This window comes from Schistocerca americana, chromosome 7, assembly GCF_021461395.2.
Source record: "Schistocerca americana isolate TAMUIC-IGC-003095 chromosome 7, iqSchAmer2.1, whole genome shotgun sequence".
Classification (NCBI taxonomy): Eukaryota; Metazoa; Arthropoda; class Insecta; order Orthoptera; family Acrididae; genus Schistocerca; species Schistocerca americana.
The window spans coordinates 562,446,169-562,462,104 of NC_060125.1; the positions used below are offsets into that span (position 1 = coordinate 562,446,169).

Consider the following 15,936-nt stretch of genomic DNA (forward strand, 5'->3'; position numbering starts at 1 on the left):
GTAAAGAAAGAGATAAAGAGGAAAAAAATTGAAAGTTTGTCTTTCAACCACTTTATTATTTATTATGCTACGTTTAGCCGTTTACCTATACCGATTTTTTTAAAATGATTCGTGGGCTTTATAGCTACCATGTATTTTCTTAGACGTTAATATTCTTGGTAACTGTATTTCATCTTCAAAACTCTTGTACAATAAATACTGGAAGATTAATTTGTGGGTTCCAAAACATGTTTTTAACCCAACAGCGAAGGTTATACAGGAGGAGGAGATTAGGATTTAACGTCCCGTCGACGTCGAGGTCATTAGAGACGGAGCACAAGCTCGCATTAGGGAAGGATGGAGAAGGAAAGAATTTGTCTTAAGCGAATTTGGGGAAATCGCGGAAAACCTAAATCTGGTTGGCCGGACTCGGGTTTGAACTGTCGTCCTCCCAAATGCATATCGAGTGTCCTAACCACTGCGCCACCTGACTCGGTAACCCACAAACACACTACACTAAAAAAGGAGAATAATAAAGGGTGACAATTATTGAACTATATCAAATAAAATCGTCATAACATCTGAACGGTTTGCATTGGGAGTTCAAACTGCACGGTTGGCTGCGAAGGGATGATGGGAATTACTATGCGCATTTGTGCGACGAAGCCGACTTTCATTTGGATGGGTTCGTCAATAAGGAAAACTGGCGCATTTGGGCGACTGAGAATCCGAATTTCGTGATCGATAAATCTCTTCACACTCAACGGGTGACTGTCTAGTGTGCACTGTCCAGTCACGGAATAATCCGTGCGACATTCCTTGATGGAACGGTGACTAACGAACGGTACGTGCAGGTTTTGGAAGATGATTTCATCCCCATTAGCCAAGGTGACCCTGTTTTCGACAAGATGTGGTACATGTGCTGGATGGAGCTCCACACCATCGAAGCAGAAGATTGTTTGATGTCCTGGAGGAGCACTTCGGTGACCATATTCTGGCTCTAGGTTCTCAGAGGTCACTGGTATGGGCCTCTATTGGCCACCGTATTTTCTGGATCTGAACACATGCGACTCCTTTTTGTGAAGCTACATTTAAGACAATATGTACAGCAATAGCCCCAAAATCACTGATGAGCTGACAAAAGCCTATCAGGAGGTAATCGACAGCATCGGTGTTCCGACACTTCAGCGGGTCATGCAGAATTTCGCTATATCTGTGCGACACATCATCGCTAATAATGGCAGAAATATCTAACATGTCGTAACCTCAATCCGAATACCTGTAGTGACGGGTACATATCGAACAAAGTGTGTGCACCCCGTAGTTTGTAACTCACCTACGTTTTTTCGTATAGTTCAATAAATGTCACCCTTTATGTGCCATCAGGGCGCAAGAGGCTAAGCAGGAGTAACACAGTAATAGCCTTGGATATATATATAGAGTGATAGTTTAGGCCGCGGGACCAGACAACATTCCATTAGAACTACTGACGGCCTTGGGGGAACCAGTCCTGACAAAACTCTTTCATCTGGTGAGCAAGAAGTATGAGACAGGCGAAATATCCTCAGACTTCAAGAAGAATATAATAATTCCAATCCCAAAGAAAGTAGGTGTTGACAGATGTGAAAATTACCGAACTACCAGTTTAATAAGTCACAGATGCAAAATACTAATGCGAATTCTTTACAGACGAATGGAAAAACTGGTAGAAGCCGACCTCGGGGAGGATCAGTTAGGATTCCGTAGAAATATTGGAACACGTCAGGCAATACTGACCTTACGACTTACCTTAGAAGAAAGATTAAGGAAAGGCAAACCTACGTTTTCAGCATTTGTAGACTTAGAGAAAGCTTTTGACAATGTTGACTGGAACACTCTCTTTCAAATTCTAAAGGTGGTAGGGGTAAAATACAGGGAGCGAAAGGCTATTTACAATTTGTACAGAAACTAGATGGCAGTTATAAGAGTCGAGCGGCACGAGAGCGAAGCAGTGGTTGGGAAGGGAGTGAGACAGGGTTGTAGTCTCTCCCCGATGTTATTCAATCTGTATATTGAGCAAGCAGTAAAGGAAACAAAAGAAAAATTCTAATTAGGTATTAAAATCCATGGAGAAGAAATAAAAACTTTGAGGCTCGCCGATGACATTGTAATTCTATCAGAGACAGCAAAGGGCTTGGAAGAGCAGTTGAACGGAATGGACAGTGTCTTCAAAGGAGGATATAAGATGAACATCAACAAAAGCAAAACGAGGATAATGGAATGTAGTCGAATTAAGTTGGGTGATGCTCAGGGAATTATGTTCGGAAATGAGACGCTTAATGTAGTAAATGGGTTTTGCTATTTGGGGAGCAAAATAACTGATGATGGTCGAAGTAGAGAAGATATAAAACGTAGACTGGCAATGGCAAGGAAAGCGTTTCTGAAGAAGGGGAATTTGTTAACATCGACTATAGATTTAAGTGTCAGGAAGTCGTTTCTGAAAGTATTTGTATGGAGTGTAGCCGTGTATGGAAGTGAAACATGGACAATAAATAGTTTGGACAAGAAGAGAATAGAAGCTTTCGAAATGTGGTGCTACAGAAGAATGCTGAAGATTATTTGGGTAGATCACATAACTAATGATGAAGTACCGAACAGAATTGGGGAGGAGTTTGTGGCACAACTTGACAAAAAGAAGGGACCGGTTAGTAGGACATGTTCTGAGGCATCAAGGGATCACTAATTTAGCATTGGAGGGCAGCGTGGAGATTAAAAATCGTAGAGGAAGACCAAGAGATGAATACACTAAGCAGGTTGAGAAGGATGTAGGTTGCAGTAAGTACTGGGAGATGAAGAAGCTTGCACAGGATAGGGCAACATGGAGAGCTGCATCAAACCAGTCTCAGGACTGAAGACCACAACAACAACAACAACAACAACAACAGTTTAGGTCATGGGGAACAAGTTTTGTTAGCGAAAATATGTTGGCTGATGCTCGTATAAAGTAGACGAGTTTTTCTTTCTGGGTTTCTAACTAAGCTACATTTCAGTGAAAAGTGCACTTAGGTACAAGTGAGATACGTACCGTGCACTTGTGCATCTCACGGAGGTGGACAGCCGAGAAGTGTATCTTGAGCGCGCCCTTGTCGCAGAAGGTCTTGAGGCAGACGTTGCACTGGACTCGCTTCTTGCCCAGCGCAGGCTTCCCCTGGGAACCGCCAGACTGCATCTCCGTCGCACTCACGCCTCCGCTCCTGGAGTTCCAGCCGGACGCCTTGCCCATTTTCCCGGAGCCCGATTTTGGCCTCGGGGAGCAGCCATCCCGGCTCAGGTCGAGCGCAGTCTCGTAAGCGCCTGCAACAAACGAGTGAGGTACCACATGAAGAGTCTGGCTCATCCGGCGGCGGTGCAGTGAAGAAATCACCAACAGACTTAGAATGGTAAACTTTGTTTCGAGCATTCACGTCTGCACTGTGCTCCGTGTCAATCTGGTACACCACATTCTTGAACTTGTAACTTCACTTGGAGCTGTACAAAGTAGCACAGCGATAAGAAACTAAAACATACTGGGTAGGCATAATAAAACTGGCTCAGAAAATAGTACATGCTTCCTGAAGTTGGCAACCCACTTACATCATCTACAACTGGTGCAGTTGATGTTAAGTTGCCAGAATGAGATTTTCAATCTGTAGCGGAGTGTGCGCTTATATGAAACTTCCTGGCTGATTAAAACTGTGTGCCGGACCGAGACTCGAACTCGGGACTTTTGCTTTCGCGGGCAAGTGCTCTACCATGCTTTTTTTCCGTTGTTGATCGTTGTGTTAGGTCGTTGCGGACGTCACATGACATCCGTTCAAGTTCGTTTGCTTATCCTTCCTCTCAGTTTTTATTACAGAGGGCAAACGGCTCTCATACCGAACACGCTGAGCTACCGTGCTGGCTGGCCATCTGAGCTACCCAAGCACGACTCCCGCCACGTCCTCACAGCTTTACTTCTGCCAGTACCTCGTCTCCTACCTTCCAAGCTTTACAGAAGGTCTCCTGCGAACCTTGCAGAACTAGCACTCCAGAAAGAAAGGATATTTCGGAGACATGGCTTAGCCACAGCCTGCGGGATGTTTCAAGAATGAGATTTTCACTCTGCAGCGGAGTGTGCGTTGATATGAAACTTCCTGGCATATTAAAACTGTGTGCCGGACTGAGACTCGAACTCGAGACGAGGTACTGGCAGAAGTAAAGCTGTGAGGACGGGGCGTGAGTCGTGCTTGGATGGCTCAGATGGTAGACCACTTGCCCGCGAAAGGCAAAGGTCCTGAATTCGAGTCTCGGTCCGGCACACAGTATTAATGTGCCAGGAAGTTAGATGCTAAGTTGGTTTGCATGTCTTAAAATGAATGTAATATTTTTCGGGCTAGTTTTATTTTTCCCACCCAGCATTTGGTGCTATGAATCAAGAACAACCAATTCGCTATGGTGCAAATTTCTTGTTGCTTTCCCTAATAATCCTGTGCAGAAACATGATCACCGAACAAGGCGGGGCAGCGGAAAGAGACGGGGTCATAATATTCATCCAGTCATCCAAATTTCGGTTTTCCATGATTCTCTCAAATCGCATAAGGCCAATACCAGAATGATGCCTTCGAAATGTACAAGGCTGGTTTCTTCTCCAATCTTCGCTAATCACAGCTCCTGCGTCCTTCCTTCGTTCCAAAAACATAGTTATACTAGACATGTTGCATTTATAGGTGCAGAAATTAAGAAACATCTACAACAAGGTTCGTAAGTGATGGTCTCTAGCGCGAAGACTTGTTTAATACAACTCTTCACGCTACTCTAGCCTTAGCAGATCTCTTCATTTTAACGTAATTACTGCTACTAACATCCACTTGAACGTTCTTGCTGTAGTCAAAACTTTCCATATAAACGTTTTTAACGCCCCACACTTCCCTTTGCTTCCAGATGTACTATTCTTTGATGAATCGAAATTATCACAGGTGAAAGAGTGAACCTGATTAGATTAACCTAGGATGTCCTTGACGTTCCGTATCGGTCCAGTATTTCGAAAATGGAGAGTCCTAAAGTTTCCAGGTGAGATGCGCGTTGCAGTTTTTCATGGGCGAAATGACGTGATATGCACATTGCCTGGCGCGTAGAAGAAACTTTCCAATGTCAAATATTATTAATATCATTGAATTAATCTCTTAAAACCAAATATTTTCTATGTGAAATTGCATATTAAATAAGGTTCACCACTCAATTTTTGCTTCAACATCTGACCATTAGGCATTTTACCCAAAAATTTCGGATGAATCTTTTTCTTTTTTTTTTAAAAAAAAAAGGCAGGCCTAGAATACAGATTATTGTAACTAAGTACCAAACAATAGATCGCTTCAAGAGTTTCTCATATTTAGGCTGCAATTCAACATAAGCATTCAATTATGACTTTAGCAGAAAGGTCAAAACATTTCTTTATTTCGTGTGCCACAATGAAGGGGAATTTGACTGGAGGTCACAAAAGATAAGAGATGACAATGTTGAACATTACATAGCATCAGGAGAAAGAAATAGGGAGCTCATGAATGAGATTCCTTAGAAAACTGACTGGATAAACATTACTGGCCAGAACAAATTCAAGTCAAGAATAAAAGTTATTTATCCAGGGTGGAAATGCAAAGTATAAGAACAATTTTCAGGGATACGTCATAATAACAGAAGGAACCAGAATGGTTAAAACGCAGTTAACAACAATCTAAAACATGGAAAAATGGATGGTTTGAGACCAAAGAAATGAGGAACTAAGAGTTTTGAGAGCAGAAGCAGCAGAAAGTTTACATCCAATGGCTCTGAGCACTATGGGACTTAACTACTGTGGTCATCAGTCCCCTAGAACTTAGAACTACTTAAACCTAGCTAACCTAAGGACATCACACACATCCATGCCCGAGGCAGGATTCGAACCTGCGACCGTAGCGGTCACGCGGTTCCAGACTGTAGCGCCTATAACCGCACGACCACTCCGGCCGGCTGAAAGTTTATATCCAATCATAATGAAAGCAATTACAAATTTTACGCATTTAATTTAAACCTCAGCAACATTACCTCTGTTACTATCCATTCAGTTACGAACACTGGCTCATTACCACAGCAGTCGTCATTTCACATTACTTACAACAGTAATTTGTTCTGTTAGAACTGAAAAAGATATTAGAAGTAATTCTGTGGTATGTTCAACTAAATGTAAACTATAATGACTTTAGTTTAAAATATCTAGGTGAACCTGAAACTTGGGCAGCAAAGTAACTACTTTTGGTGGAAGTAAGGAGTATAGAATATGCGGACTGGTGATAGTAAGAAAAGGATTTCTGAAAAGGAGAATGTGCTGTCGTCCAAAGAGTGAGGTCTCATGTTAAAGTCGGTACCTCACGACGGGACCAAAAGCTATAGAAAGTCGCTGCCAGACTCAGCCACGAATGACAGATGTCGACGAAGACACGCCATCAAGAGGTTCCCTACGGCGGCACTGCCGGGTCTACATATGTTAGAGTGTAGTGCGGCGCACCCTACTCTCTAACAGCCACGCTGATAACAGCCTCTTCGAAGTTCAGATCAAGAGCGAACTAGTGCCATTAGAACAGTGTACTAAAGCTAAATGTAAAGTAATAACAAAATTTTGTACATGGCTGCACGTTCAGAGACCGTAAATAGTTACAATTGAAAAAGAAACAGCCCTCGGTCACTATATTTTTAACAAATTAACCTGGTTTCAACACTGCTAGGAGTGTCTTCTTCAGAATTTAAAACAAAGAATGATCTATATTCTGTAACATGGTCACAGAATAATGAGTAAAAACGTATGATAGGGTATAAGTACGGAATCATCGTAAAAGATTGACAGTACTTATATGTCATTTATAAAATAATAAATATGCCAAAAGGGCATTAGTCACAAAGCTATTTAAGATAAAGAAAACTGTGATGGCGAGCCACCAAGGGCTGCTCGTTACAGGTTGCAACCTGCACCATGCAAGTAACGACCACGCAAGTAACGAGCAGCCCTTAGTGGCTCGCCATCACAGTTTTCTTTATCTTAAATAGCTTTGTGACTAATGCCCTTTTGGCATATTTATTATTTTATAAATGACATATAAGTACTGTCAATCTTTTACGATGATTCCGTACTTATACCCTATCATACGTTTTTACTCATTATTCTGTGACCATGTTACAGAATATAGATCATTCTTTGTTTTAAATTCTGAAGAAGACACTCCTAGCAGTGTTGAAACCAGGTTAATTTGTTAAAATATAGTGACCGAGGGCTGTTCCTTTTTCAATTATAAAGTAATAATCCACTGTTACCAGTACAAGTACTGAACTGATATGACAGCGTTCTATGGTTTGTATCAAATGTGCACTGTCCAGGCAAATTAACGTCACCATCTGTCAAAAGCAGCTTTTACAGCGCGTACCACTTTAAGACATGCAGAAAGACAATCAGTGCGGTCCCGGGAGGTACCGACAGAGACGTGCAGCCACACGACTCCAGCGCCACGGCCAGCTGAGCTAGATTACTCGGTTGAGGACTATGCCGCCAACAGCCGAGCGAGACGGTCCGACAGATTCTCGACTGAGTGTAAATCCCCGGGGAGTCTTATGGCCAGGGGAGTACGGTGAATTCTTCCTGGTGCTCGTCGAACCGCGCACATACGCTGCGAGGTGTGTGCCGCGTTGCATTGTCTTGCTGATAAATGCTATCTTGACGAGGAAAAACATGTACGAGTGGGCGTGGTCTTCGAGGATAAATGCATACTTCTGTTAGATCATGATGTTTTCCAGAGCGACGGTATCATCCCCGCGATTGTTGCTAGGTGTTTACTTTCAGACTTTTCACGCCTCACACGCCGACGGCCACCTGTCCACAGGAGCATAAAACGTGATTCATCTGGAAAGAACGCCTGTCGTCAACCGGTTGCGGTACTGGCGTGCAAACACCAGCCGTCGTCCCAGATGAACAGCATTTAGCACGGGAGCGCTAACGGCGCGGCGCGTCTACTGCGGCGGCCCGTACACAGCACCTTTCCCTGAACGGAACTGAAGAGGCGCTGTTGGTAGTCCATTGGTCCATCTGTGCTGTCATTTGGTCAGCAGCTGTAGTATACTCACCTGCACACACAGCCGTCGTTTATCCGTATCATCTTGTGGCCTGCGGTGCACCACAGTGGCCTAGCCGCGTGTTATGGGTAGCGCCATTTTGCAGTGTACAGTATACTTTAACAACGGCGGCACACGAACAGCTTACAAATTTAGCTGTTTCGGAAATTATTTCATCCTTAGCCCGAAAATCAATCAAGATGCCCTTTCGGACGTCATATGCACTTCTGGCCATTGAAATTGCTACACCACGAGGATGACGTACTAGCGACGCGATATTTAACCGACAGGAAGAAGATGCTGTGATATGCAAATTATTAGCTTTTCAGAGCATTCACACAAGGTTGGCGTGGGTACCGACACCTACAACGTGCTGACATGAGCAAACTTTCCAACGGATTTCTCAAACACAAACAGCAGTTGACCGGCGTTGCCTGGTGAGACGTTGTTGTGATGCCTCGTGTAAGGAGGAGAAATGCGTGCCATCACGTTTCCGACTTTGATAAAGGTCGGATTGTAGCCTATCGCGATTGCGGTTTATCGTATCGCGACATTGCTGCTCGCGTTGGTCGAGATCCAATGACTGTTAGCAGAATATGGAGTCAGTGGGTTCAGGAGGGTAATACGGGACGCCGTGCTGGATCCCAATGGCCACGTATCACTAGCAGTCGAGGTGACAGGCATATTATCCGCATGGATGTAACGGATCGTGCAGCCACGTCTCGATCCCTGAGCCAACAGATGGGGACGTTTGCAAGTCAACAACCATCTGCACGAACAGTTCGACGACGTTTGCAGCACCATGGACTATCAGCTTGGAGACCATGGCTGCGGTTACCATTGACGCTGCATCACAGACAGGAGCGCCTGAGATGGTGTACTCAACGACGAACCTGGGTGCACGAATGGCTAAACGTCATTTTTTCGCATGAACCCAGGTTCTGTTTACATCATCATTATGGTCGCATCCGTGTTTGGCGACATCGCGGTGAACGCACATTGGAAGCGTGTATTCGTCATCGCCATACTGGCGTATCACTCGGCGTGATGGTATGGGGTGCCATTGGTTACACTTCTCGATCACCTCTTGTTCGCATTGACGGCACTTTGAACAGTGGACGTTACATTTCAGATGTGTTACGACCCGTGGCTCTCCCCTTCATTCGATCCCTGCGAAACCCTACATTTCAGCAGGATAATGCACTACCGCATGTTGCAGGTCCTGTACGGGCCTTTCTGGATACAGAAAATGTTCGACTGCTGCCCTGGCCAGCACATTCTCCAGATCTCTCACCAATTGAAAACGTCTGGTCAATGGTGGCCGAGCAACTGGCTCGTTACAATACGCCAGTCACTACTCTCAATGCCTAGGCGTATCAAAGCCGTTATTACGGTCAGAGGTGGTTGTTTTGGGTACTGATTTCTCAGGATCTATTCACCCAAATTGCGAGAAAATCTAATCACATGTCACTTCTAGTATATTTGTCCAATGAATACCCGTTTACCATCTGCATTTCTTGTTGGTGTAGCAATGGCCAGTAGTGTAATATTCTCCGTTTTCGCATTACGAGGACTGCAGTATTTTTTGCATGTTTCGCCCCCCTCCCCCCCCCACCTCCACCCACCGCCTGACACACTTCACGCCATACGTACCCTCCTCTGCTAGCGCTGCCACCTGTCGTCTGTGAGTGGTTATTGCCGTTGACATCGAACATAGGTTGTGCTGACATTTACGCGACGGGCCCTGTATATCGTCCCTCATATGGATATGGATTTCTTCCAGGCTATCCTGTATTAAAGTGTTTTCCGAAAACTGATCTAATGTTCATCATATGTCGTAACATATACTCCTTCTGCTCCAGAACTAAAAGCTTAGAGCTTTTATGTAGGCTTTCTACGACGTATAAAAGATAGATATCCTAACATCGATATCAATTTCGCAGGCTATACTAGTATGGATAATTGCACTGAACTGTGATGTCAGGAAGAACTCAGCTCACAGCTGTTAAAATTATTGTTTATTAAAACACGACCGGTTTCGCTGCTTCAAGCATCATCATCAGGTGAACCTACATCATAAGAAGCAAAGTATAGTGTCACCATTTTTTGCGGATATTAAAATCAGTAAAGGAATGTCTAAAATACACTCACAACGTTAAAAAATCATAGACATACATAGTGAGAATTTACTACTCATAAAATATCGTCAGTACTATGGTGACCGAAAGGTAAAGAAAACTTTCTTTAAAACTTGGCTTCATGTAAAAAGAAAAAAAAGAAAATATTTTTTTTAGTGAGGAGACGATACTTTTTTTTAAAAAAAACGCCGGGTTGACGATATAGAATTGTCACTACTAATACGATTAGTCTTGGCACACGCAAATTACAAAGCGGAAAGTATCAGGCGGTAGTGTCTTACATGAGAAGGAGAGACCGTCTGGCTGGCGGAACAGAAGTTATCCATGTGGGTAGTGCGACGTCATATACTTATGACTAGGAGCGCTGGGTCGCTGACTTTTGGTATTGCCAATCTTCTCTGAATAGTAAGTTTTGACTAGGAGCGATGGGTATGCCCATGAGTTTTAATATTGTTAGTATAAAGGGTGTACATAAAGTTCGGGAACACTTTCAATTATCTATTCCACAAGAACCAAACATTGTAAAGATATCAAACACGCGTCATTTTGAAGAGAAACTTTCAAAGTTTTTTTTCATATATACCGCCACAGTGCAGTTTGGTAATTTGTCGATAGTCAGCGCTATTCGCAAACAAGGCGAGTTTACGTGCGGAGCGAGGTTTCTGTGTGTTGGAGTTCGACAAAAACAAGTGTGCTACAGCTGTTCAGCGGATGTTCAGAACCAAATACGGTAAGAAGCCACCAACAAGGAAGGCCATTTACCACTGGCATAACAAATTCGTTACGACGGATTGCTTGCGCCCGGCGAAGAGAAGCGGACGTCCCAGTGTGAGCGAAGTGAATGTGGAGCGCGTACGAGAGACATTCATAAGGAGTCCAAAGAAATCGGTGCGTCGTGCATCTCGTGAACTCGAAATGGCTCCAGTGACAGTGTGGAAAGTCCTGCGACAGAAGCTGTCTGTGAAGCCATTCAAATTGGAGCTAGTGCAGAAGCTCAATGACGACGACAAATACAAGCGTTTTGAGTTTTGCTCGCAGTTGTAACAATTGAATGAGGATGGGGATGGTATTGTTGAGCGCTTAATGCCGGCCGCGGTGGTCTAGCGGTTCAGGCGCTCAGTCCGGGACCGCGCGACTACTACGGTCGCAGGTTCGAATCCTGCCTCGGGCATGGATGTGTGTGATGTCCTTAGGTTAGTTAGGTTTAAGTAGTTCTAAGTTCTAGGGGACTGATGACCACAGATGTTAAGTCCAATAGTGCTCAGAGCCATTTGAACCATTTTTTGAGCGCTTAATTTTTAGCAACGAAGCCACTTTTCACATTAATGGGAAAGTGAACAGGCATTATTGTCGAATCTGGGGCACAAAGCATCCACACCAATTCAGTGAGTTTGAGCGTGTTTCCCCAACGGTAAATGTTTTTGTGCCTTGTCATGTCAAAAATTGTACGGGCCATTCTTCTTCGCCGAGAGCACTAATCACTGGATACTCCTACTTGGACATGTTGCACCAATGGCTGATGCCTCAAATGCAATCGGACTCTCCGTTCATCTTCCAGCAGGATGGGGCTCCACCCCCATTTTCATCGTGAAGTTCGTCGGTACTTGAACACGGAGCTGCCGCACCGATGGATCGGCCGTGCTACAGAAGGGGACAGCTGTTTCGTGAAATGGCCTCCCGGATCAGCAGATCTCACTCCGTATGACTTTTTTCTGTACATGGCTGTATCGCCTCTACCACGTTATGTGTTAGAGCCCAGGGAGAGAATACGGGAAGCGACTGCCACAGCCGACAATGCCATGCTGTAACGGGTATGGCAAGAATTCGATTGACGTATTGACGTCTCCCGGGTCACTCACGGCTCGAATTTTTGTAAAAAAAAAAAAAAAAAAAAAAAAAAAAAAAAAAAAAAAAAAGAAAGAAAGAAAGAGTTTCTCTTCAAAATGCAATATGAATGACATCTGTACAATGTTTAGTTTTTGTGCAATAAATAATTGAAAGTGTTCCCGGACTTCGATGCCATTATGGCCTTATCACTTTAGGACATGGTGTAAAAAAGATCTGAGGATGGTCATTACGGACTGAAACCGATCATCGTCTAAAGAATTGATATTGTGATCAGAGACTGGAATAAAAAACATTTGGATAAAATAGTTTGCATTAAACTAGTTTTTAGGGTGAAGACCACAGCAATAACCAGCTGAGGTACCGTTTAAGTGGAAGAAGTGGCATCCACCCGTATATGAGGAACGCATTGAGTAACACCAGTCGGGTTTGAAAGCCACTCAGTATTACTGACGTCTGCGCTGTGCTCTTCGAATGATTATTGGAGGTGACACGGTCGGATACTAATTACTTCGACGTCTCGTGAATTAGCGTCAACATCTGGTAATATATTCCAAAGCAACCGAATACAACCAGACTGCAAGGAGAACCGAAACAAATCGTGCGTCCCTGCTTGGATATCGGAAGTCCAGAGCATTACGTGTAGATATGGCCTACACCGTTAATGACCGGTGCTGAGATCACCCCGCTCAATGGGTCTACTGTATAGCCTAACTGTATAATTTCGTAAGACTGATGCCGAACAAGCACACTCATCGGCACATTAGCGAGTGACTCATCAGAATCTTTTTTATACTCGTCGTTCGGCACAGCGGCGCGCTCATTACGCCATCAAAGTCTTCTGAGCTCACAAACACGCACGGTCATTCAGTCATACATTTCGGAGCTGTTGTCAAACTCGTCTCGCTTTCTGTTTCCAAACGGCTAAGGTAACTCAGCACAAATTTATCACTACATTATATTTTGAAGAGAAGCAAAGCATGATCGGTAACTCAAACCGTCACTGACCTATAGTAGCACTCCAAGTATTACAGTCTCACAAAACCAGTTATTTTCGTCATTCAGATTTTGAACAGCTAAGACCTTCCAATTATTTTCATCCTTTAGATTTGTAACACCCAACACCTTCAGATATTTCGCAGACGAGTTCTACTACATCTGAATTATTTTGCTTGGGTAAATTTTTGTTAAGTAAGATTCGCCATGTAATTTATTCGCTATCAACTAAGTATTTCCTGAGTTAAGAAACTGGAATATTTCCGTGTTATTCATTCTATACATTTTCCAACAACTAAAGAAAGACAAGGTGAAGTTCAGAAAGAGAATTAAAGTTGAGGTAGAAGAAATGATATCTTTGCGGTTTGAAAATCACTCTGTAATTCCGTTGGGAATGGCAAAGGACTTGGAAGATTACTTGAACGGGTTGGATGTCGAAAAGATGTTGTAACAAGGACACCAACAAAGGAAATGATACAGTAGAAGTAAGAAATGACTTTAGGCATTTGAGCAGGAGAATAACGGACGATAGCCGAAATAGTATCTAAAACTCAGACCGTTAACGGCAAGAAAAGCGTTTCTGAAAAAGTGAAATTCATTAACATGAAATGTAACTTTGAGTGTTAAGACGTCTTTTCTGAAGGTATTTGTCTGGAGTGTTGCCTTACATGGAAATCAAAACGAGGACGAGGAACATTTCAGATACTATATAAGAGAACAGAAGCTTTTGAAATATGGTGCTACAAAATAATGGCGAAAATTGGTAAGATATGTAATGAAGTATTGAATTGAAATGGGGAGAAAAGGAATTTATGGCGCAGCTTGACTATAAGAAGGGATCATTTAATAGGACGCACTGAGGCATCATGAAATTGTCTGTTTATAAGTGCAAGATAAGTGCGGTGGGTAAAAGCTGAAGATCGAGAACTATGTTTGACTTCAGTAAACAGGTTCAGTATTTCAAATGGCTGTAGGTTACAACAGCTATGCAGAAATGAAGCAGACTGAGCAAGCTAGACCAGGCCTATAACTGAAGACAGCCGGCCGGGGTGGCCGAGCGGTTCTAGGCGCTTCAGTCAGGAACTTCGCGATCGCTACGGTGGCAGGTTCGAATCCTGCGTCGGGCATGAATGTGTGTGATGTCCTTAGGTTGGTTAGGTTTAAGTAGTTCTAAGTTCTAGGGGACTGATGACCTCAGAAGTTAAGTCCCATAGTGCTCAGAGCCATTTATTTTAAACTGAAGACAACAACAGCTCCAGTTTTGAGCTGTCCAAAAACCATAATGGATGTTGTTGTTGTTGTTGTTGTTGTTGTGGTCTTCTGTCGAAAGACTGGTTAAATAAAGCTCCATGCTACTCTATCATGTGCAAACATCTTCACCTCCAAATAACTACTGCTACCTACAGCGTTCTGAACCTGCTGATTGTATTCATCTCCTGGTTTCCCTCTACAATTTTTACCCCCAACCCTTCCCTCCAGCACTAAATTGGTGATCCTTTGTTAAGCCCTACCAACCGATCCCTTCCCCTGGTCAGGTTATGCCAGAAATTGTTCTTCTCTGCAGTTCTGTTCAGTACCTCTTCATTAGTTACGCGATCTACCCATCTGATGTTCAGCATTCTTCTGTAGCACCACGCTTCAAAAGTTTCTATTCTCATCTTGCCTAAGTCTTTTATCGTCCATTTTACACTTCCATACATGGCTACATTACAGCTGTCACTTCAATCTATATTCGATATTAACAAATCCCGATTCTTTAGAAATCCTTTTCTTGTCATTGTCAGTCTACATTTTATATCTTCTCTATTTCGGCCATCATCAGTTATTTTGCTGCCTAAATAGCAAAACTCATCTACTACTGCAATTCTCTGGTTTCCTAATCCGATTCCCTCAGCATCATCTGATTTAATTTGACTAAAATTATCCTTGTTTTGATTTTGTTAGTGTTCATCCTGTATCTTCCTTTCAAGAGGCACTCCATTCCGTTACATGCTCTTCTAAGACCTGTGCTGTCTCTGACAGAATTACAGTGTCATCGGCAAACCTTCCTACTAAACTTTAATTCGCATTTCAAATTTTTCTTTGGTTCCCTTTACTGCTTGCTCAGTGTACAGATTGAATAATATCGGCGGGTGTAGTCTATAACCCTTTCTCAGTAAAATTTTGTACTTGTGGGGATCCAAAGCCTCTAATAAATGTAAACATGGTTCTTAGTATGATGTAATGCGATGTTTATTTAGTCGTGCGATTAGCTAAGTTCGACTAAGCGTCATTGTCAAGCACTTTTGTAACATCTGCATTTCATGTCATTTTCAGATCTTTCTCAGTTACAAAAAAAAGTAGCCACATTCCGTTATTTTACGAAGGGTCCACACTACAGCGATACTTTCTCAAATACTGATTTCCTTTAGTGACCATCGACTCTTAGAGCAGTCGTTTGGGTTTGTACAAGTTGTAAATAGCCTTTCGCTCCCTGTTTTATTACCCCTGGTACCTTCAGAATTTCAAAGACAGTATTCCAGTAAACATTGTCAAAAGCTTTCTTCAAGTGAAACAAATGCTGTAAACGTAGGTTTTCTTTTGCTTAACATTTCTTCATAAAGATAAATCAGTCATTACTGCCTCGCGTGTTCGTATATTTCAGCTGAATCCAAACTATACTTCTCCGCGGTTGGCTTCTACCATCTTTTCCATTCATCTGTAAGAATTTCATGTAACATTTTGCAGCCGTGACTTACCAAACTGATAAGCCGGTAATATGAACATCTGTCAGCACCTGTTTTCTTTGTAATTGGAATTATTATATTGTTCTCGAAGTCAGGTTATTCCACCTCTCTCATTCATCTTG

General features: G+C 43.0%; 1 protein-coding gene across 1 annotated transcript in view; it reads right to left on the reverse strand.

The window, feature by feature from the left end:
- Positions 1–3,004: 3,004 nt before the first annotated feature.
- The window catches only part of LOC124623089 (zinc finger protein basonuclin-2-like), a 172,638-nt gene continuing 159,706 nt past the window's right edge, over positions 3,005–15,936 (reverse strand). Inside the window, exon 7 of the mRNA XM_047148881.1 lies at positions 3,005–3,312. Within this exon, the coding sequence (XP_047004837.1) occupies positions 3,005–3,312 (308 nt within the window). The remainder of the gene's footprint in view (positions 3,313–15,936) is intronic.